A 24,942-nucleotide genomic window follows, 5' to 3' on the forward strand; every position below is an offset into this window, starting at 1 on the left:
AGTACTAAGTAAGTTCTGCATTGTTGGAGGGTCAGTGCTGAGGGAGTACAGCACTGTTGGAGGGTCAGTACTGAGGGAGTGCTGCACTATTGGAGGGTCAGTACTAAGGGAGTGCTGCACATTTGGAGGGTCAGTGCTGAGGGAGTGCAGCACTGTTGGAGGGTTAGTACTGAGGGAGTGCTGCACTGTTGGAGGGTCAGTGCTGAGGGAGTGCTGCATTGTTAGAGGGTCAGTACTGAGGGAGTGCTGCAGTGTTGGAGGGTCAGTACTGAGGGAGTGCTGCACTGTTGGAGGGTCAGTACTAAGGGAGTGCTGCACATTTGGAGGGTCAGTGCTGAGGGAGTGCTGCACTTTTGGAGGGTCAGTACTGAGGGAGTGCTGCAGTGTTGGAGGGTCAGTACTGAGGGATTGCTGCACTTTTGGAGGGTCAGTACTGAGGGAGCAATGCACTGTCGGAGGGTCAGTACTGAGGGAGCGCCGCACTGTCGGAGGGTCAGTACTGAGGGAGTGCTACACTGTCGGAGGGTCAGTACTGAGGGAGTGCTGCTCTGTCGGAGGGTCAATACTGAGGGAATGCTGCACTGTCGGAGAGTCAGTACTGAGGGAGTGCCGCACTGTTGCAGGGACAGTACTGAGGGCGTGCAACACTGTTGGAGGGTCAGCAGAAACAGAAAGCTCTGGTGGTTGAGAATGTTATTACTTAGTAAGGTTTAAAATGGAAGCCAATGACTGAATGGAAATAGGAAACAAGTGATGGTCATAGGTTAGTGATCACTGAGTGAGGACTGGACTGTGGGTATATAAAAGGAAACCAAGGCTCCTGTTGTGCAGTGGTAATCATAGAATTATACAAGACAGAAGAGGCCCTTTCGCCCATCAAGTCTGTCCTGCCAAAACTATGCAAATTCTACACTAGTCCCACGTTCCTCCAGTGGGCCCACAGCCTTGAATGTTATCACATTTCAAGAGCTCAGCCAAGTACAGTTTAAAGGTTGTGAGGTTCCTGCCTCACCGATCCTCCCAAACACAGCACTCCAGATTTCTACCACGTTCTGAGTTAAAAACAATCTTCCCTCAACTCCCCTCTAAACTTCCTGCCACGGGGCCCAAACACCCGGGTTCAAGTCCCAGAGGCTCCAGAGGAAAGACCCTGAACAGGACGATAAAAGGAGAACAAATAATCGACAGGAATGGAGAATGTGCTGTGTGAGCTGAAATAAAACACTTGAGTAGTGAAGTATATGACAGGACTCTGTCTAACTAGCATCCTGACCTCCGGTATTTATCTTGAGAGAGAACAGAAGCCAGTGAATTGTGCACTTCCTCAGTCCCACTGCCTTCCTCTGCAGTGGCAGGATTGGCTGGGTCAGGCAGTGGCTCCTGAGCACACCAGGCAATACCTAATACAGAGATGAACACCACGGCACAAACCATTGTCTCAGGAAATGGGGGCTGACTGAAAGGTGCATTGCCCCACTGGTGTTTCACTTCATTGCTGATTCATTGGCTGGAGTGTGCTTTCGGATGACTTGAGGCCAGGAAAGTTGCTATCTCCTAGAACATGCAGCACATAAGGCTGCTCAGCCCGTCAACTCTGCACTGCTTCTTTCATTCTGGGTCATTCCACTCTGCTGCTCTTCCCTATATTTATGAAATCTTCACTTTCACATATTTCTCCAATTCCCTTTGGAATGTAATATTGAATCTGAATCCATCCTTCTCCCAGGCAGTGTATTCCACATCCTGTTCCATGTGCTGCCTCTGCCAAACTCTTGCAGTCTCTGTCCTCTGGTTACTAATTCTTCATCTAATGGAAGGAGTTCCTTGTGATTTACTCTATCTCAACCTTTGATGATTTTATAAATTTTAACTAAATCCCCTCAAGAACTCCTCTGCCTCTGTATCGATATAAATGCTTGTATTTACCAGCTGGCCTGGTGAAACTGAGTGATTGCACCAACTCTCACCACCCCCTTTCTCTCGCTGTAGTCTGTCCAAGGCTCCAGCTGTACTGCTTCATGCTGGATGTACAGAGTTTGTTGACCTGTCACACTGACCTCTGCTGTCTTCTGCTGATCCTAGTTGCTCCGTCATAAGTAAATTGAAATCATTCTTCGTAGCAATCAGCACCAGGAAGGTCAGCTATCTGCGTTGGCTTTGAATGCTTTACTCACACAAAACCCCCCCATTGTCTTGTAGGCTGCATTGACTCAATCCTTTAATCGATGCTCCTCAGTCTGATTTATAATCGACTGCGTGAGCAAGAGCATCTTCTGGGATTAGATATGGACATGGCTGGTTTTCAAGGGACAGACAACAGCTTATTTATGTCATTCCAATTTAAATAATTATTTACAAACTTCAAGCATTATCTTGACAATTCTAACCCCCGCGTTCTAAGCAATACCAAAAGAGACCTGTGTCTGTATGTGCGTGGATCAGCTTGTAAAATTTACAAAGTTAACTTGTAATGAAAGTCTCTGGGACTGTGATTAATTGTACTAATTAACAATGATGAAAGTTTTGGAAAATTACAACAAAATAATGAAGTAATCATGAAGAGAGTGCTGATCGCATGTCAATAGAAACACTGAGAGTTCACTAAACCTCAGTACAGGTTTTCCAAGTGGAACTCAGTACACTCCCAATGGAGATCTGAAATGAAATGCCTGGGATAAAATACTAACCACCAACACTTAAACAGTTCTGGTTAAAGCACACAGTTTCCTTAGAAGACCTCCTCCTTATTTTTGCCTTGAAACCAAACTATTGGGAAAGACAATTGTTTGCAAAACTACCCAGAATCTTTCCCGTTTCTATAACTTCACAATCTGAATTTGCAATTGGTACAGTAACGTGGTGTTTACCAGCGCAGGGCAAGTACTCAGTAATGTCAGCGCTCCACTACAGTGTCCTGGGGGTCTGAAACTATCCTGTCAGTTACACTCCAAGCACTCGATGTGACAAGACCAGCTACAACGCTTGGTTGACCACAAGCTCCTCAGAGATATTTGCAGTCAGATTTTAAATCGCAAAAATTAATCAATCAGTTGTCAGTGATAGTTTAAAATAATTTTGCCCAGCCTGAAGCCACAGTCACTAGATGCTGAAAGCTCAGAATAACAAACATTCTAACTCATGTCAGTTAATAAACATTTGAACAGCACTGTGGGTTTATGTAGCAACTCAAATTTACTTTCCAAGCAAAGTAAGCCCTCAAATTATTTGACTGGGGGATGCAAATCTGATCCAATCTCCATTTTAAATCCAGGCATTTGCTCCTGCTGTTAGAGATTTTCATTTAAATTTGCAGATGACACAAAGCTGGGTGGGAGGGTGAGCTGTGAGGACAGTGCAGAGATATTTGTACAGGATTAGTGGGTGGGTAACTATATGGCAGATGAAGGATAATGTGGAAAAATACGAGGTTATCCACTTTGTCAGCATAAACAGGAAGGCAGATTATTATCTGAATGGCAATAGATTGGGAAAGGGAGAGGTACAACAAGATCTGGGTGTCCTTGTTTTACCAGTTACACACAGGCTCAGCAGGCGATGATGAAGGGAAATGGTCTGCTGGCCTTGGAAGTGAGGGGATGCGAGTACAGGAGCAGGGAAGCCTTGCTGCAATTTGGGGAGGCAATGGCTGAGTGTATTATTGCTAGACTGTTAATCCAGAAACCCAGACCATGGCAGATGAATCTCAATTCAATAAAAATCAGGATTAAGGAGTGTAATGATGACGATGAAACCATTGCTGATTGCTGGAGAAGATCCCATCTGATTCAACTAATTTTTTAGGGAAGGAAATCTGTCGTCTTTACCCGGTCTGTCTTACAGTGACTCCAGACCCACAGTCATGTGGTCACCTGTTAATTGCCCTCTGGGCAATTAGGGATGGAGAATACATGCTGGCCTAGTCAGTGACATCACATCCTGTGAATGAATTATAAAAGAATTGTTCAGGGCTCTTGTAAGGCTAAACCTGAAGTGTTATGTGCAGGTGATGGTGAGCTGCTGCTGTGGGTTGACCCACAATGTCCTTAGGGAGGGAATTCCAGGATTCTGACCCAGTGACTTTGAAGAAATGGTGATATATTTCCAAGACAGGATGATGAGTGACTGGGAGGGGAACTTGCAGGGGGTAGTGTTCCCATGTACCCGCTGCTCTTGTCCTTCTAGATGGAAATGGTCATGGATTTGGAAGAAGAATTAAATCTCATCCTTGTTGTCCCAGGCCTACACACAGAGGTACCCTCACACCTCCATCCAAGGCCCCAGTCTCTCCAACTACATACAGAATTGTCCACTTATATACATCTCTGTGACACATTGTTTACATATTGCAGTTTGTCTCTGTCATACACTCCACTTTCCTTCCCCAAAGGGCATTAGTAACCAGCTGGGTGTTTCCAACAATTGGCAGAGTTTCATGGTTACATTACGTTCTTAATTCCAGATTTTTTACTGAATTCCAATGCCACAATCTGCCATGGAGGGATTCGAATCCAGGCCACCAGGACATTGCGTGGGTTTCTGGGTTAACAATCGAGCAATAATCCCACTAGACCATCGCCTCCCTGTTACCTGGTTTGACAAAAGTAAGGTTCACTGAGCTATGAGGTACTTACATCACTGATTTTGGTCATATTTCATTTCATTAGCCTTGTCTGAGTGATCCCTGATTGAAACAATTGAACACATAATCAAGGCTGTTAATGCCAGCGCAGTACTGAGAGAGTGCAGCACTGTCAAAGCTATCACCTTTTCAATGAGACATTATTAACAGAGGCACTGTCTGTCCTCTCAGCTGGATAGGAAGAAACTCACTGCGTCACTCAAAGTGGAGAAGGGGAATACTCCCTGGTGTCCTAGGTTAATCTCTAAAATCACTAGAAACAAATGAGATGCTCCTTTCTCTCATTCCTACTTGTACGAGCTTGTTATGAAGAAACTAGCAATAGTATTCCCTAACTCTACCTACATACCACATTGGGTGAAAGGTGCTTTGGGGGTGTTCAGGTTTGGAAAAGTGTGACAGATACCCAGGTGCTTTCCACTTTCTGTAAAGACTCACTCTGATCACTGGTGTCACACTCCTGCACGTTACACTTCTGGGTGTTCTCAGGCCAGGGCTCGTGGTCACAGCGACTGCTGTCTTCCTCTGCCTCTCCTGTCACCGTGTTTACACACTTCACCAGACGACGCTGTATCCCTCCACCACAGCGGACTGTGCACTATTTAAATCACAACAGCAACAACAGTTTGGGATAAGGCAACTCAGTGCAAAATCCTAATTATTTAATCGGGCCAAACCCAGGGCGATTGTGGTAGTGTTTACAGGGGTTCTCCGTGGGGAGAGTGTCAGTATTTACAAGGGGGTCCCAGGTGGAGAGATGGGGGGGTGCGTGTTGTCAGTGTTTACTGGGGGTCCCTGTGGTGAATGTATCAGTATTTTTGGGGTGGGGGTCTTGGGGATGTGTGTCAGTATTTACAGAGGGTCCCCAAGTTGGGGGGAGTCTGTCAGTGTATACAGGGGGTCCCTTGGGGGGAGTATGTCAGTATTTACAGGGGGGCTCTGGGGGAGTGTGTCAGTAATTACAGTGGGTCCCTTGGGGGGAGTATGTCAGTATTTGCAGGGAGGCTCTGGGGGAGTGTGTCAGTATTTATGGGGGGTCTCTGGAGGGAGTGCGTCAGTATTTATGGGGGTGAGGTCTCTGGGGGGAGTGTGTCAGTATTTACAGGGGGTCTCTGTGGGAGTGTGTCAGTATTTATGGGGGGTCTCTGGAGGGAGTGTGTCAGTATTTATGGGGGGTCTCTGGAGGAGTGTGTCAGTATTTATGGGGGTAAGGTCTTGGGGGGGGAGTGTGTCAGTATATACAGGGATCCTGAAGAGGGGCAGTGGATCAGTATTTACAGGGATCTTGAGGAGGGGAGTTATTTCTATGTCAGCCTGTGTGAGCTCCTGAACTCACCCGTCCCCACGAGCCCTTCATCCATTTGGTACAGGGGTGGACATTGCACATCCTGGTACTGTTCAGCCGTATCGTTTCATCACAGCGGCCATGTCCAGGGCACATGACAAGTCTCTCTTGCTGTCCTCCATCACAGGCTTTGGAGCACTGTAAAAAAAATCCACAAGGGCATTTGAACCAAAATAAAACATGCAAGCAAAGTGTGCTGTTTTCATTTTTACATTATCCTCAAACCTGTTCCTGAACAGGGAATCTCTCAGGGAATCTCTCCTCCTGCATCTCAAAGCAACCTCCAGACATTCCAAACAAACCCTCAGATGCTGCCATTTTAATATCAAATTGCAAACCTTTGCTTTATAAATATTTCCTGGGTCACAGGAACATCAGGAATGGGAGAAGGTCAGTCTGCCCTTTGAACCATCTCCACCATTCATTTCTATCTCGGCAGATCTGCATTCCAGCTACAGTTACTGTATTATTACACACTCCCTACGTCACCAGGAGTGTGCTGACTGATCAAATATTCTGGATTATCGAGAACACATATAACCGCAGTAAACCCTGAGCAAGCGAAACTTCAAGACATCAACATCCCTCAAAAAATCGATGTAAACTCATCAACACACCTCCAAAAATCAATGTAAAAACACATAGTAATAGAAATGTAATGCAGAGTGTATACAGTTCACTGTTATACTTTATTTACAGCATAAGTACTCTAACATTGCCATGGATCACAATACTTGAGGTTTTTTTCTGCTGGTTTATCAAGAGTGCCAATTCATAAGGTGCTTATTAAAACAAAGTTTGCTGTGTATTACCCATTTTCCTAACATCACTAAACAAGACTGTCAGATAGTATTCATTATTATTACCATTATCATTTTGTTGCTGGAAGGTACCTACTGTGTGGCCTGCATCACATTTCAAAAGCTATTTAATTGACTGTTATATGTTTTGGAATATTGTGTGGTTGCAAAAGGTGTGACTGAAATGTGATTCTTTTCTTAGTGCTGGCTTGCTGTTGACTTACCTCTCCCCAGGCTGAGATGTACCAGTCCATACAAGGCTTGGAATTGCAGGCGAGGCTGGTTGGGGGCTTGTTGAGGACCGATTGGCAGTGGAAAGGTCTCAAATGTCTTCTTTCCCTGATATCAATGCACTGGACTTCGCGGTTCTTCACACCACCTCCACAGTTCCTGGAGCACTGAGGGATATAATTAACAACCTGTCAACACGGAGATCAGAAAAGGACTCGCAAAATATCACCATCAATGCCACGTTCAGAGTGAATGAGTTTGAAGCAGACCAACAGTGCGAAGTATCAGTGTATCAAAAGTGTGCAGTGTGAAGGGGAGGCCATTTGGCCCATCATATCTGTGCTGGCTCTTTGAAAGAGCTGTCCAATGGGTCCCACTGACCTATACATACATACAGATCAGGAGCAGGAATAGCCCACTTGGTTCTTTGAGCCTGCTCCATCATTCTCTAAGATCAGAGCAGATGTGATCTGTTCCGGCCTATCTCCTATAACCTTACATCCCCTTTGCTTATCAAGGATCTATCTGTCTCTGCCTTAAAATTAGGCAAAGACTCTGCTTCAGCCACCTTTCGAGGATGAGAGTTCCAAAGCTCATGACTCTCAGAGAAAAATACCTCTTCAGCTCTGTTCTAAATGGGTGACCCGTTGTTTGGAAGCACTGACCCCTAGTTCTTCATTCTCCCAAAAAAAGGAACGATTCATTCCCCCCTCAGCATCTTATATATTTCCATTCCTTGCAATTTCCCCACAGCCCTGCAAGTGTAATTATAGGAATAAGGTAGGTAGGTAAGGAGCCACAAAGGACCACAGGCGTCTCCCTCCATTAGATAGAGACAAATGGAACTAACACAAGGAGTGAGGGAACTACTGCGCAAACAGGGGCAGGCAGGGTCTCCATGAGTTAATGCAGTCATGGCAGGGATTGAAGCCATGCTCTTAGTTTTACTCTGCACCTATACACTTACCTCGGAAACTGACATCCCCTATATCATGTATGTGTATATAAATACATTTCCAATGCCCTTAAATTACCTTTATATCTGCCTCAACCGCTCTCTCAAGAAATGCATTACTAATCATGACATCACACTGGGTAAATTGAATTCTTTTCATCTTGCTTTCTGCTCTATAACAAATCACCTTAAACCTGTGTCTTATAGTTACCGATCCCTATGCCAGAGGACACTGCTCACACAAGTGAAACTTCACATGATTTTGAACATTTCTATTAAACCTCTCCTTCACCTTCTCTGCTGCAGCTTGAATAATCGCAACCTCTCCACATAATCAAAGATCCAAGGTCCCTCATACTGTTCCGGATTAAACTCCTCCGCGCTCTCTCCAAGGCCATCACATCCTTCCTCACAGCAATGTCCAAACTTAGACACAATTCTCCACCTGAAGAGTAACTAGTGATTTATTACAGAAGTCCCTTGTCCAGGGAATGGTACACAATAGGACAATGACTAAAATTAGTTAGGGAAATGTGTGATGTGATCAAAATAAATAAGGCTTCCTTTTGGAGCAAGCTGTGAGCAGCTACTGCAGAATACTACAATTCACCACAACCAACATTGAGCCAAACATTATAAGATATAAATCCAAACAGACGCATAATTAATCCCCTGGGAAAGAGCCTTCTTGGATCAGGATCTCTGTCACTGGAATAGAAGCAGCCAATGTTCAGCTCTCGTTCACACATCCATGTAATTATTAATCTGGGTGTTCCATTGAAATTAGAAAACAAGACATTGTAACTTTTCAAACAACTATAAATTAGATTTGGCAGAAGTTGACAAAATTTACAACATTAAATGTTTTGAATGAATAGTTAGGGAATAGCTTGTGTTTGATGGATGAAGACTAGTGTTTACCTTTATCTAAATGCTTAGATCAAAAATTCAATACAGGTGACTGGGATGGAGTTTGATCCATTGCAATTTTACATCATCAAAGAATAAAGGATAATACAGCAGAGGAACAGGCCCTTCGGACCTTCAAGCCTGTGCTGACACATTTTGTTCTTTCACAGTAAAACTGTCTTCACTTACGGGATCTGAATAGGAATAATTGGGAAGACATTTGGTTCATGGCGAGGGTTTGAAGTTGTACTCTGCTCAGTCAGGAAGGGGCTAAATAAAGGACTATGTATCATTCCAGAGTACAGTTAGAAAACTAGGAGAAAGCAGATAATTCCAGCATCGTCTGGTGCTGCAGACTGGGTCATTAGAGAGCAACTAACAGCCTGCACTGCTATTAGGACAGAGAACTGAAGGAGTAAAGGAACAAATGGTTGGAGGGAGGGTGTCTGCGATTGAACTATCCTGATGGTGAAATGTTCAATGGTAAGTTTCTCTCCTCAGATGTTGCTAGACCTGTGAGCCTTTCCAGCAATTTCTGTTTTCCAGCATCTGCTGTTCTTTTGGATAGTTGTTCAATGTTAAACGGCATTCAGCAGTTTAGCTTTCTTCCTCGGACTGAAATCTCCAGATTATAGATAGAGAAAAGATCACATGCAACCAGACGTAATCACAGAACCACTGAACTGTTAGGGTGCTGAAGGAAGTCATTCAGCTCATTGTGCCTACCCCAGTTCTATTCCCTCGTGCCAATCTCTTGCCTTTTCCCCATGTCCCTGTAAACTATTTCAATCCAAAAAAATCATTCAATGCCCTTTTGAATGCCCCAATTCAGCCTCATCCATTACATTTTCAGGCAGTGTAATCCCAGACCCAAACTACCCACAATGTGAGAAGTCGTTTCCTCACATCACCCTTTCTTCATTTGCACATCACGTTAAATCTCTGTACTCTCCTTCACTTCTCTTTAATGAGTGGGACTAGCTTCTCCCTATCCCCTCTGTCCAGCCAACCTGAAACCTCCATCAGATCTCCTCTTAGCTTTCTTCTCAGAAAGGAGAACAGTCCCAAATTAGTTAATCTATCTTGATAACCAAAGTTTCTCATCCCTAACACCATTCCTCTAAATCTTGTAAAAGTAGCACCAAATCCAAGTGAAACATTTACTCTCGGCAGCATCGATACACAAAGGCAGCTCACAACGCTTTGACAGCAACTTCCAAACCCACCACCTCTCCCAGCCAGGACCAGGCCAGTACAGCCGTGAGAACATCAACTCCTGCAAGTTCCCCTCTGAGCCACTAACCACCCTGACTTGGAAATATATTGCCGTTCCTTCACTGTCGCTGGGTCAGAATCCTGGAACTCTCTTCTTATCAGCATTGTGGGTCTACCTGCCGCACACGGACTGCAGTGCTTCAAGAAGGCAGTTCACCCCCACTTTCTCAAGGGGCAACTAAGGACAGGGCAATAAACGCTGGCCCAGTCAGAAATACCCACAATCCACATGTGAATAAAAATAAGCCCCCCTCCATCTGCCTCTCGTGAAGGATGAGGGCAGGGGTTAGGATGTTGGTCAAATGGACAATGGAGACTTGAAGATGAAGACTAATTACTTGAGCAAGGTTCTGGAAGTCTCCTACATCCAGGAACTGGAGCAAGCCAATCAGCCCATCGAGCCTGTCCTGCTATTAAATATGATCATAGCTGATTAAACACTTCAATGTCTTTTACTCACCCCACCCCATAGTCCTGTACACCAATGGGAATCAGAAATTGATCACTCTCTCCCTCAAACAGACTCAATGATTGAGCTTCTAGAACCCTCTGAGGAAAGGAAAACCTCCTTATTTTGGATCAAAGTGGTCACCTCCATCTTTCTGAACCTCTGCAAGAGTCTGGAGATGAAGGTGGCAAAAAGACCTTTAAAACTCACAAAATAACTTGAGCATGATTAGAATATTCAAGGAGCTGAATTCATAACAAGGATGAAGTTGGACAGCTGAGGGATCAGGAACAGGTTTGATGAGTGTGAGTTACAGCTGCTCCTGAGGGACAGGTGAGAAGCTGATGCTGGCAAACCTGACAGCTCATTAACCTTTCCATTTGGCAGTGAGAAACAGAATGCCCTGCCAGAGACGGCTGTCGGCTCCTCAGCTTACACTCCGAGGTGAACAAGCACGGATTGCTAGAAATTATCCGTGAAATCTTATGAAACCCTAGGGAAGGTACGGTGGTGAGAGTGCAGTATTGTGGAAGATCAAAATGATCTGAACCTCACTTCCCCCTGGTTCATAAACCTAATACCTTAAAGTTTAATTGACCAGTAGTCTCAACATCTTGCTGGGGGTGAAACAGTTTCAGATTTCCATGCCGACTGAATGGGGTACTGCTTCCTGACACCATCCTAAAACAGCCTTTTCTAACTTTAAGGTGATGCACTTCTTTCCTAGACTCTACCCACTTACATCCCCATGACCAAAATAAAATAATTTCTTCCCCCCTTTAATGATCTTAAAGATATCACTTATCTTTTATATGCATGGGAATACAAATCTTCTCTCTACAATGTGTGTTACAATACAGCAGGGAGCTAAGGTGCATAGAGTGCATGGAGGATTGTCCTGTTCAGTCAGAGTGCAGTGCAGTGAAGATTGTGACATTGTCATGGAGGGTTTTACAATGCTGCAGAAGGCATTACGGTGTAATCACGGTGTAATGGAAGATACCATCATGTAGTGGAAGTTGTTACAGTATAATGGAGGATGCTATAATGTAATGTAGGTTGACCTAGTCTAATGGAGGGTGTTGCATTGTACAGTGTTACAGTGTAATGGAGAGTGTTACAGTGTGATGGAGAATTGTATGGTGCATCACAGAGGGTCTTTGTTTATGTGTTAAGTTTCACTGCCAATATGCCAGTTTACTTTTAGAGATATGCTCATGATATCATCGTTATCTCAAAGCATATTACCTGAAGCAGTACACTCTACTGGAAGTAGTAGAGTGTACTGCTGTTCTATCATAATAGCTCTTTATATTAAACCACATGTGTCTTAAAAATGTAATGTTAGCACACAATAGTTGAAATAAATCTTGGTGGGATTAAATACAACAATATCCACACCCTTTTTTCTATATTACGAGAGATAATCTAAGTATTACCAGATCTGGTAAAACTCCCTGTTGGCGGCAAATTCACAGGGTGGAAGCCACAGTAGCCATCTATAAAAGACTCCAATATCATGGTGGTAGATATCTGGAAAACTAATTGAAGACCAACCTGACAACAGCTTTGTTCAAATTGTCCAATTCCTCACCCTTAATCAGGATGACGTTATAAATAGGGCATTAATCATGTAAAAAAGACAAGTAATTTATTTTGATTAGAATTATCTCAAACCAAAATGATGTTTGAAGATTGATTTAAGTTTTAAAAAACGCTAAAGTGTACTTTCATATTGGAAAACAAAGCCAGTGAAGTGCAGTACAGGGAGCTAGAAGGCTGGAATGTTGCATATCTGACAATTTATATCAAAGCAACAGCAGCTGCAAAGTCATTTTTCCTTGCGAAGGATCAGTTTTAAATTTGCATTACGCAAATTCAGAGACAATGACAATAACTTGATACAATCTCATGTTTTTAAGGGAGAAGCCTCACTGTGGATTCAGCATCTTGTGACACCCTTACTGAATTACAGTTGCTCAAACAATGCATGCTGGGTCTGGGTGGCAGTGTGATGCCAGGTATATAGGTCTTATATCCCAAAGGCTGGCAGATTATATCAAACAGCATATCCCTTCAGGAGAAAGTGAGGACTGCAGTTGCTGGAGATCAGAGTTGAGAGTGTAATGCTGGAAAAGTACAGCTGGTCAGGCAGCATCCAGGAAGCAGGAGAACTGATGTTTCAGGCTTAGACCTTCAGGAATCCTGATGAAGGATTTATGCCTGAAACATCGATTTTCCTGCTCCTTGGATGCTGCCTGACTGGCTGTGCTTTTCCAGCACATCCCTTTAGCTGTGTGCAGCAAACAGAGTATTCCCTATGTCCAAACAACTGAAGCTTGAAACAGGCTCCAATATTACAGGTGATACTGCAATTGGACAATGCTTGATGGATAATTCTGAGTGTGCAAAAAAGTACATAGAATCATTCACGGATCATTGATTGGGATTTTGAGGTGGCACACTTGCATGAATTTTAAGCTACTTATATTAATATGCTGCACTGTGTTCTTGCAGACAGAAAGAATACGTACACACACTGTGCCTGTTTCAACACAACAAATTAGCTGACCAATCAGAGGCAACTTGCCTGGTTAATGTTTAAACATGCCTGGCAGTGAACTGTCAATCATCATTAATTATTGCTTTCACACAGCAATGACTCATGCAATCAGGGCCACTCATCAACCAATTGGTACTCATGTGGTATAACTGTATTTTTTCCAAAGATTTGTACTTACAAGTGCAAAAGGTTTTGCCAAATTGTATCATTATTCAGCTATACTGCAGTACGATATACCAAAATTTAATATGTTAGGACCCACAGTCCTACAGCATTTTGAAAACCAGCTGCTCCAGTAAAGCAGCAAGCAGTTTGCCCTAATGGAGTTGTGATGCTGGATTATTTCAATGGATGTTGGTAGGTCCATCACATGAATGATCTCATGTTCTACTCTGCAGGAAATTGGAGGCACTGGAGGGAAATGAGAGACTTACTTTGCTCCAGTTGCCCACAAGCCATGCCGAGCAGGGTCGGATGTAACATCTTCGAGCTGGAACTGGCCTCTTGGTCGTGTTGCAGTCATTGTCGGAGCCTGTACTGCAATGTACTGTCCTCCATATTGCTCCCAATCCACACGTAGTCGAGCACTGCACAACAGAGCAAACCAGTTACTGGCCTCTATTCACATTACCACACACCAGCCCGTGGGCTTAAACTACTGCTCCTTATGGGCTCAGCTTTATTTCCCCAGTCCTTCTGCCACTGAGTTTATTTTACAAGTTTGAAGAGATCGATGATTTAAAGATTTTGCTGCTAGCTCAGGCTGTTCCAAAAGCACATTCTCAAATCGCTGGAAGGACCAGTAAGTGTTTACCAGAAAATATTTGAGATACTGGAAACTCTCAACCAATCAGAAAAGAAAGTTCATGATATTGCTGGGAACTTGCTGAAGCAGTAAACCAGTGAAATCACATGCTTGTTTTGAGACAGAGAGAAAACTCAATTTTTCCAAAAAAAAATGAGCACAGGAACAGAAGGAGGCCTTTCAGTTCTTCCAGTTTGTACAATCATTCAATTAGATCATTACTGATCTGTGGCTGAACTCCTTAAACCCACTGTTTTAATCCCTTTGATTAACAAAATCTATTGATCTTAGTTTTAAATGTGTTAATTGACCAGACATCAAACACCATTTCAAAAAGTAACTTACAACCTTCCACCATCCTTACAGCAGAAATATTGTTTCCAAATTTAATTTTTAATGAGCCGACTCTTTATTGATATTTTGGCTTCTCATCCTGAACTCCCTCCTCCAGAAATCCCCATTTAAAGGGAGGCTAACAAGAGTCATCAATCTTGTTCGTTAAGACAAAAAAAAGAATCGTTTCAGGTCAACAATCAACCCAGTGTTCATAGGTGGGAAGGCACATTTTGTTTTATTTAGTTGGCTGTGGGAGCCCATCTCCGTCTTTCCAGAACTTTGCATGAACCACTGACAGATCCATACGTTTGGAGTGGAGGTGGACATTAGTTGGACCATGACAGTCAGACTATAGAAAACCCTGGCCCATACCATGGTCTGAACCTCAGTACCATTGCCTACCCCTCTCCTTGAGCTATCCGTACTCAGGGCAGCTCAAGGAGACAAAACTGACACAATGGTGGGCAGATTTGAAACGACTACAGGTCAGAAAATGTAGGACAAACAAAATGGAAGGATGTTACTTAAACGTGAATGAAATAAACAGCGTGTTTATAGAAGAGATGAAGACAGTGTTCATGAAATTGAGCCTGGAAATTAGTAAATGAAGGAGTGATTAGATTGAGACTTTTAGAATTTGAAAGACAATGGTTAGGTTTGCACCAGTGAGGTAGAGCAACAGGACATAATGTCACCACCTGAAAGTTCTCCTCTGAGTCACATGACATTGGAAATACATTGCTGTTCCTTCACTGTCGCTGGGTCAGAATTCTGGAGCTCCCTCCTTGTGGATTGTGGATGTTCCTACACCCAAGGACTAGAGCGAGTTGAGCAGGCAGCTCACCACTACTTCTTCCAGGGTGGGGCAATTTAGGATGGGCATTCCAGCAGGTGACGGCCAGATCTCAAGAACAAATTTTTAAAAACAGGCCATTCAGGAAAGTTAGAGAAAACTATAACTAAAGTTAGGGTGAAATTAGAAAAAAAACTTCTTTAAAGCACTAGATACAGACTGTTAATTAATAATTTTAAATCTAAGACCAATAGCCTTATTTTGCTTGACATGGGTACAGTCGGTTCTGCTATAATGCGGTAGACCCATTTTTGTGCAAGCCCGTGTTATAAGAAAATCGTGTAACAGCAGCACCAGTTTTGTGGGCGGCACGGTGGCACAGTGGTTAGCACTGCTGCCTCACAGCGCCTGTAGACCCGGGTTCAATTCCCGACTCAGGCGACTGACTGTGTGGAGTTTGCACGTTCTCCCCGTGTCTGCGTGGGTTTCCTCCGGTTTCCTCCCACAGTCACAAAGATGTGCGGGTCAGGTGAATTGGCCAAGCTAAATTGCCCATAGTGTTAGATAAGGGGTATGGGTGGGTTGCGCTTCGGCGGGTCGGTGTGGACTTGTTGGGCTGAAGGGCCTGTTTCCACACTGTAAGTCTAATCTAATCTAAAAAAAACTAGTGGGACTGGAATTGCATTATAACCAATACATGCTTTAAAGTTCAGGCTTTAGAAACCATGTCTAAAATTCATCAATCACGTTACAGCCAATTTGCATTAACAAAACACGTGTTATATTAAGGGAAATGGAGCAAGAGTAGCTGGATTGAGCTCATCATAATCCAATTAAACAGTAGAATGGTCTCAAAGAGTTGAATGACCTCCTCGGCTCCTTTGTTCTATGTTCACTCCTTCAATCAAAAGATCATTTTGGATGTTGTTGATTTGTGGATCAACTCTGATACTTGCCTCACTCCAGTTTCCAACCACCCAGTAAGCAGTGGATTCTGTATTTACTCCAGAGATTGGATTGGTGGCTGTTTCTATCAGTGAGATTGTTGAAGTTGCACGAATTTCTGTTGTATTCTTTGAAAAAGGGTTATGGCTGGAGACTGTCGAGGGATGGATTTCAGGGGTTGCCACAATGGCTGGGAGGGAGCCATTGCTGTAATCTGACTCAGCAACCCCTTGATCAATTTCACCAACGTCCACATTGTCTTCATCAGTTCTGTTCTCAGAATTCACCAGGGTTGTCAAATCCACCCGAGTTGCTTCCTTTGAGTTTACTTTGGAATGAGTAGTTGTTGAAATTATCCCAGATGGGACAGAGATGGAAGCTTGAGGAATGGCCACAGGTAGAGCAGTAACTGATTGTTGAGTCTTCTTTGCTAATATCAGTGATGTACCGAAAGGTGAGGTAGGGCTTGGTGATGTAGCTGCTGACAGCTTAGGTCTGGAGATACCTTTACCTGAAGAGGTAGTAGTTCGTGTGAAGCTCCCTGCTATAGATCTTGATGATGGAGTTTTCCCCAGTTGTGTCCCCTGTTGATGTACACTTGCTGGTGTCAATGATGATTTTGTTGATGGCCTAGACTGTGGTGTCACTGTGTGAACAAATGAACGACCAGATTGGGTGATCTCAATTGGCGACAAATACTGTGACTGGGTTCTGTCACTCGTACTCTGAGTTTTTAGTGGATGATCCAGATTTGGCTGACTTGGCAAAGCCACTGGAGTTGTTGACACGCCTGTTGCTTCTGACAACACTGGGGATGATGTGGCTAATACTGGAGTCAATACAGGCAGAGCTTGTGTTGGGATAGAATGATGGTGGGAATGCACATTTGCTAGAGTGTGATCATACTCAGATTCGCCTGGTTTCATCACCTTTCCTGGTGACCCTGAAGAACTGCCCACATGATGCCATCCTGGTGAGTTAGCTTCAGTTTGTTTTTGGTGAACCGACTGATGTAACAGTTCCGAAATGGGAACGTCATTTGGATCAATGAAGGATGATGGTGTTGTAGTTAATGTTTCAGTGACAGAAGTGAAACCACCGAGGCTTTCCCAAGAAAGAAGGTTTTTATGAATAACATCCATGTTTTGATCACTGATGTCATGCTGCAGAAATTGACTGTCATCCACATGGACCACATCACCTGGATAATGGCTAAAGCCCCGTGTGCCACTGGGGAAGTAGGCTTTCTCATTTACAATCTCCTGCTCATCCTTCTCAACTCTCCCTTCTCCCTCCAATGGATTTCCTTTCATATTACCCATGGGCCCCTTTGATTCTCGACCTTTTCCTTGTTCTCTACTGTCTGAAGGATGTGTATAACCTGCCACTCTGATATCAAATTGACCCCCCTGCTCAGTTGTACTGGAAAGACGATGACTCATGCTGTGGTCAGTAATATTCTGCTTGTCTTCAGGATAGTCTTGCTGCCAGGTCTTGGAAGCATTGGGAATGTTTACATCATTATTTGGTGATGAGGTAGCCATTGCAATTGATGGGGGGCTGTCATGATGAGGACTGTGGGTTCTGATCATGTGATCAATGCTCATCTCATCATTGGCTGTTGAAAAACCTGGAGATAAAATTTCCTTAACAACATGCTTTGTTGCATTTCGAATGGGCAGCAATTCATCTTCCTCATACAATTCTTCCTCATCATCTTCACTGTTTATGTCATACAATGTAACTGGACTACTATCTGTCACTCTGAGATACTCTGTCGGAAGTTCACTCAACTCAATATCCGCTGTGTTTGCTTCTGAAGTAGAAGTTACAATGGGATTAGGTACTGTTTCTATTTCGTCTTGACTACCTGGCTTTCCATTTGTTGTGGGTGTTGACACATCATTCTCCAACTCCTCTGACCCTGTATCATCTACAGTAATATCATGGCTTCCATCAGGTATTCTCTCCCAAACATTGTTTGAAATATTATTTATTTCCAGATGCTCTTCGTCATGTTTAATGTCCTCACCTGTCCACTCTTCCTCTTCGAGCCTGTCTTCTGGATCATAGTCAAGGTCTTCATGGAAGTTTATGAAGTTATAATCATAATAGAAGTCATCTACAAAGACATTGGTTTTTGCAGAATTCTCATCCTGGCTGCTTTGGACAGTGAAATCATCTTCAAGGATATGGTTATTTATCTTGTTGTCTTCTGATGGGTGTGGCACGGGTGTACCGAGATCAGACAGATGAGGATTGGCGATGTTAATAATTTGGTTTGAATTGTCTTCCTGACCTGGCCTGCTGGGGCCAAAGTTCACATTGAAAGCCACTTCATTGTAGAGTTCTTTACTGGATGCCCCACTGCCCGACCAGTCGTGAGGTGTGAAACCCGTTCTGTGCAGAGGGCAAGGCTTCAGCTGGCACTGGCTTTTGGTAGCTGGCTTCATCTGAAAGCTGCAAGTCATGTTGGTATTGTTTAGACACAGGACACTGCGCCTCCTCAATCCCTCCCCACAGGTCACAGAGCACTGGGGAGAAAAAAAACAAATGTTAAAACTGAGACATAAATCCTTCAACAACGGTCATCATTTTACAGTTAAATTCACAGAAGGAAAAGCTAAGGAAGACAAAGTTCTGGAAGCAAAACAACCAAGTTCAATGGATTCACTGAGAGTGATTGCACAACTATATTGTTTGTCATTTGTGTGGAAATCTGTAAATCTCTGTAAACAAAGATACCAAAGTGCTCAGAGACCTGACAGAACAGTAGAATGAGCCATTTCAAAGGATCAGTACAGGTACGGTGGGCTGAATGGCCTCCCCCATGCCATTATTATTCTATTATTCTACTTCCTTCAAGCCTACATTCAACACCAATCATTTGGTGAATAGAGTTTGGAACAATGTTGGTGAGACTCAGCAAGTCTAGCAGCATCTGTGCAGAGTGAAACAGAGTTGAACATTTTGAGTCTCGGGTGACTGACAGATGCTATCAGACTTGCTGAGTTTCTCCAGCAATTTCTGTAACCCTTTTAGTCAACCAATAGGAGGTGATATTGTAAATCTTTCCCCCACCAGCAGTGAGGGCATTACTAACTTGCAGTGAGGTCACTTGTCCCAGAATCACAATGAACGTCTTCTGATATTCTGACAGTTCTATACTTCCCAAGATGTAGAGGAGCTGGTGTTGGACTGGGGTGTACGAAGTTCAGCAGATTTATTTGGAAGCATTAGCTTTTAGAGCCTGATGAAGGAGCAGTGCCCCACAGCGCCTATATTTCCCAAATATAGGCACTCCCTGGGTTGTGAATGGGTTCTGTCCTTGAGTCCATTTGCAAGTCAATTTCTACACAAGTCGGAACACAATAAGGACAATGTAAAGTGGCTGTCTGTAAGTACAAGAAATGTTCATAGGTAGGGTCTTTAAAATTATACCCTGTATGGAATTGTGTTTCTAAGTACAAGCATTCAGAAGTTGGTCACTTATAAGTTGAGAACACCCTGTAATAGGTTTCACCTGAAATTAGAATCAGCTAAAGTTATAACACATTTACAGACGTTCTGAAAGGGCTGGAGCAGTGTAGGGATTCTGTTCCTGCTCCAGTAATCACACCCTGGACCAGACAGCACTACCAAAGGTAATTTGAACATCAGAGTTCAGTTATACACAGCTGGCAATACAGTGTTGTTATTGGTAAGAATGGCCATGGCAGTGTCAGATTATCATTAAAAACCTAACTGGGTTAGCAGTGTCCCTTTCTTACTGGATTGGGGCCTCTCACCCCACACCAGTGTGGCTGAATCTCAAGTGCTCGCTGTGGGGCATCGCGGTGCTATGGAAATACCTCCACCTCACGGACTGCAGCAAACTGCAAACACCACTGACTGAGTAGACAATGTACCATTAATGCCAGTCTTGCTAGCAATGCCCATATCCTGAGAATGGGTAAATACAATCAAACAATCTGCGGAGCATCAATGTTCTTTATTATAGTTTGATGGCTTCTGGATGGCATCCAGTGAGTAGAGTGGTGCTGGAAAAACACAGCAGTTCAGGCAGCATCCGAGGAACAGGAAAATCAGGTATAGATGAAGGGCTTTTGCCCGAAACATCGATTTTCCTGCTCCTCGGATGCTGCCTGACCTGCTGTGCTTTTCCACATCACTCTAGTCTAGAATCTGGTTTCCAGCATCTGCAGTCCTTGTTGTTACCTGGCATCCAGTGAGACTGTCCCTTTAAGAAAAAAGCAACAAGAGCTTCTAAAGTTTCACAAGCACAACATTTACAAGGTCTTAGCTTAAAGGGTCGGGTCAGCAAGATGGAGCTAAGTGAAACCAGACTTAAGGAGCTCAAGACAGACGTTTCCTTGTTGACCTTATTGGCTGTCAATCATTATCCCTGTGTGTGTAGAAAGCCTCCTGCCTTCGCGCAATTGCCCTGACATTTAACCCGCGATGCTCTCACCTCTGACCAGTTGCCCGTACTCCAGTCTGAAGGGCAGGGAATCTCCCTGTTACAGGGGCTGGTGGTCTCAGGCCTGGGCAGGTGTTGACAGTCGGAGGGTTGTAATGCCCGCTGCTCATCCAGCCCCACACTCTGGATACAGAGCACCGTCCTCTTCATGGTTCCCAATTCTCCGCAGGATGAAGAGCACACCTGCCAATCACCAACCCACCATCTGTGTAAACATAGACAGACTTCCCCGGTGAGAGGCAGCCGACAGAAACCCTGCCTAGACAGCAGCTGACACTCACTCCTTATTGTTTACAGGTTATGACCAGAATGAGGGTCAAGATTCCTATTATTTCAATGAACTTCACCCTGGGGAGCTCGGACTCAAGACACAGCTGCACACTGTTTGTGAGTAACACTGATCTTGTTCCTGTAAAGGTTCTGTCGATCGAGTCAGTCAGTGCTGGGTTTAAATCCCACACCTTACAATCATGTACAGAATCTGGACTGACACTGAGTACAGGAATGTGGGGAGGTTCCAGAGCTTGGTGTTACCTTCAAGCACCCTCACTCGATGCTAATGGCCTCCAGCTGGGGTCTGATGCCTCACCGGCCCTCTTCACAGCCGTGCTGCTCCTTCTCAGGCTCGGAGGTACCCTTCCTCCATCAGGCCTGGGTATGCTTTACATTGAGGTCCCGGGCTGTTAAATGGAATGCTGATTGTCATTCCAGGAGGGACTGCTCCAAGCTCTGTACAGCGCTATCTCCAACCAGCTCCATGTGATGGAAGGGAAGGCATCTCCTGAAGTTTTCTGCTCAATTTTGTTTATGGGCCTTGGAGAGGTTACATTGGACAAAGAAACCACTCAAGTGGAATGGGCTAGAAGATCCTCTGAATGAGTCTAAGGAAACCAGTACAGTGCTGACAGCTCATACATCCTTTATTCTGTTGAAGTACTGACACTTTGATTAGATTACTTACAGTGTGGAAACAGGCCCTTCGGCCCAACAAGTCCACACCGACCCGCCGAAGCGCAACCCACCCATACCCCTACATTTACCCCTTACCTAACACTACGGACAATTTAGCATGGCCAATTCACCTGACCCGCACATCTTTGGACTGTGGGAGGAAACTGGAGCACCCGGAGGAAACCCACGCAGACACGGGGAGAACGTGCAAACTCCACACAGTCAGTCGCCTGAGTCGGGAATTGAACCCTCAGGTGCTGTGAGGCAGCAGTGCTAACCACTGTGCCACCGTGCCGCCCAAAGCTGGTGGACAGCTTTGGCTCTCTGATCTCTGCTTTCAATTTCCCAATGTTTATTTATGCAAGGTTCCAAGCTCTTGCAGTTTCACCGACTGATACTTTAAAGATAATTGACTTTTCAATGGAGCTGGAGCAAAAGAGAGATCTTTTTGAGGTTGTGGGGTTGTCATGAATTAATGATGTTTCTCTCATGCATCTTACTTTCACTAAAGCATCCATTGTTTCTAAACCATTCATAGTAAGTGATAGGCATTGAAGTATACCAGCCAGCCATGAGGCTATAAGGACATTGAGGATGTGGTAGGGCATACCCTGGCATGAGGCATTAGTGGATGGGGGGGAGAACAAAGCGGCATTGTTAGGGGTAGAGGGAGTGTTTGGGAGTGCCGAGGAGTGAGGGCCTCAGGGCTTTCCAGTTGTAACTGGATTCAGGTTCCCAGGAACTAAGGCAGCCCACCTTCACACTGGCCAGTACCTGAGGCTGCCCCCAAACATTTCGCTGGAATGACAGACCTGACATCAGGCAGCACCCACCTCCTAGCGGTGAAAACCCCAGCTCTGTGGGGACTTTCCCCTGAGGACAGGCAAACTGGAAGCTTTCCCGACTCCCACTGCCTCTCTTTAGGGTGCTAATCCAGGCTGTTAGGTCAGGTGGCCATACTGTTATGGTCAAAGAGGTAGGTTTTTAAAGAGCATCTCTAGGGAGGAAAGCCAGGTTTGGAGGGACGGTGAGTTTCAGGGAGGAGCCTCTTTAGCTCAGGACCCAGGTCGATGAAAGCACAGCTGTTAACAGAGCAGGGAATTACACTAGAAACATCAAACTGGTTGGAGGATGGAGAGCTCAGAGTTGTTACGGCTGGAGGAGGATACTGAAATAGGGAAAGTGTGGCCAGGGAGTGATCTGACCACACAAAAAAATGCATTGTATAACTTCAGTCTGGGAGCAAGTTTACAGCAGCATGCGGCTTAATGGAGGAATATTCAAGAGAACACAGTTTTCAGGAAGTGTTACCCTCCGCGGGTGGATACTGACCGAGCTGGACATGGCTCTGGGTGGCAGCTCCTCTGCTTGTCGTCAGGTCGAGGGAGGACCTCGCAGTATTGCTCTTGGACGATTCCTGCAATCTTCTCCAAACAGTGGACAATCTGCCTCTGTACCCCTGGGAGCAATGGTACAAACAAGACAAAGGTCACTTTTGAGGAAATGGGTCTCAGCCCATTAGACACGGAGCGTCTGCAAACCACTGTACACCTGAGCCATTCACTCGGAGGGATACCTGCAATTAGCCAGCTGGACTGCGCTGTCAGAACAGCAGAACAATCTGTTCCCAGTGGATCTGAACCATCCCCACCCTCCACTAGCCTCAGGGTGTTACAGACATTGCTGGCTAACTCAATAGAGTTGTTCTGACCCAGAGTGAGTTAAGCTATTGATTACTCTGCTTTACATCACTGATGGTCTCCTTGGAGACTTCCCGGGGGTCCTGTAAAACCATGTGGAAATGTTTACTTGGGTGGCTGGAGGCTGATGACAGACAGACAGGAACGATAGTGCATTCTGTCTCACCTCAGAGGGGACAAGCATGTAAGAACAGAGAGAGAGAGAGAGAGAGAGAGAAAGAGAGATGATGCTTGCTATTGTCCGTTAGTATATCCATCAGTCTGTGTGGGTAAATCCCAGAATTCTTAAACCATTACTGAGCTATACTTTACATGTGGCACTGTCACATAATGTATATGACTGGAGAACCAGTGGTGTAGTGCTAATATTGCTAGGCTACTAAACCAAAGGATCAGACTAATACTCGAGTGATTAGGGCTCAAACCCCAGCTTGGTAGCTAGTGGCGTCATTGAGGTCTATAGCACAGATAAAGGCCCTTCAGCCCACTAAGTCTGTGTCAGTCTAAAACAACCACCTCAATATTCTAATCCCATTTCCCAGCACTTGGCCAATGCCTTGTTTGTCTTGGCATTGTAAGCGCACACCTAAATACTTCCTCAATGTGACGAGGGTTTCTGCCTCTCAAACCCTGACAGATTAGTGTTAGATTCCCATGAGCTTCTGGGTGAAAGTATTCTGCCACACCCCCTCTAAACCTCCCACCAATTACCTAGAATCTATTAGAGAAGAAAATCTGCCATCCTTACTCTGTCTGGCCTACATGTGACTCCAGATCTTGGGTAATATAAATGACCTTTGAACTGGCTGAGTGAGCGAAGCAATAGAAATTTATGGCAGGCGGGAATGTCGATCTGAGGTTACAGTCAGATCAGCCTTGATCGTATTGAACAACACAGCAGGTTAGAGGGGCTGAATGGCCTAACCCTGCAGCTGGCCCCTCTGCCTGTAATTAATCACCTGAAATTGAAAGTTTTCATCTCAGTAAAGGGGACTATTGCAATAATAATCAATTGCTGTAAAATTCACTCATGCCCTTTGAGGCAAGAAATCGACCATCCTTATTTGACCTGACCTACATGTGACTTCAGACTCACAGCAATGTATTTGATTCTTAAATGTTCTCTGAAATTGCCAAACAATTCATGCTATTCAAAGGCAATTATGGTCATGACAGCAGTGCCCACATCCCATGAAAGAATAAATAAAAACTATTTGAATGAACTTAAACATGATTATAAACATGAAACTATTCTGGGAGGCAATGTGTACTAGATTTGGACAACAAAAACTGCTTCTCTCATGTGTGACATTGGAATCCCCAATCTCCTTGCTGGCCAGATTTGTAACAGAGTGAAAGGTTACTGAGTATAAAGTAAAATTAAACAAGAGCAAGTGTAAATCCTTGTAGCTTAGAAAAGAACTTGCAAGTAACATTTTGGATGTGATACTGTATACTCCTGGAGTGTTTCCACTTGTCATAGCTCATCCAATTCAGCCAAGGATTTTAGGATAAGCACTTAGAAGCAGGAAGAGATTATTCTGCCTTTTGACGCTGTTACACCTCTATCAAGGCTAAAGTACAAACTACCCCAACTGCTGGAGGGGATCAGGAATAAGACAGGAATCTCTGAGGCACAGTTGTTCATTACTAGTGTGTAATTTCAAGGGGGACGAGAGAATATTGGAACTGATGGTGCTCATCAGCACCTCCTGCTCTGTCAGTCAAAATGCTGGTGTTCACAGGCTTGGGGTTTTTCATACACTA

General features: G+C 44.4%; 1 protein-coding gene across 2 annotated transcripts in view; it reads right to left on the reverse strand.

Annotated features, from left to right (window-relative positions):
• Nucleotides 1-24,942, reverse strand: part of LOC132834415 (A disintegrin and metalloproteinase with thrombospondin motifs 7) — a 182,272-nt gene that overhangs the window by 39,142 nt on the left and 118,188 nt on the right. For both annotated transcript variants that reach the window (XM_060853335.1, XM_060853334.1), the window contains exons 17-23: nucleotides 22,808-22,934; nucleotides 20,516-20,729; nucleotides 16,056-18,578; nucleotides 13,600-13,752; nucleotides 7,009-7,182; nucleotides 5,976-6,122; nucleotides 5,078-5,237 (exon numbers count right to left, since the gene is read on the reverse strand). In XM_060853335.1, coding sequence (XP_060709318.1) covers nucleotides 5,078-5,237; nucleotides 5,976-6,122; nucleotides 7,009-7,182; nucleotides 13,600-13,752; nucleotides 16,056-18,578; nucleotides 20,516-20,729; nucleotides 22,808-22,934 — 3,498 coding nt within the window. The remainder of the gene's footprint in view (nucleotides 1-5,077; nucleotides 5,238-5,975; nucleotides 6,123-7,008; nucleotides 7,183-13,599; nucleotides 13,753-16,055; nucleotides 18,579-20,515; nucleotides 20,730-22,807; nucleotides 22,935-24,942) is intronic.

The sequence above is a fragment of the Hemiscyllium ocellatum genome, chromosome 39 (assembly GCF_020745735.1).
Source record: "Hemiscyllium ocellatum isolate sHemOce1 chromosome 39, sHemOce1.pat.X.cur, whole genome shotgun sequence".
Classification (NCBI taxonomy): domain Eukaryota; kingdom Metazoa; phylum Chordata; class Chondrichthyes; order Orectolobiformes; family Hemiscylliidae; genus Hemiscyllium; species Hemiscyllium ocellatum.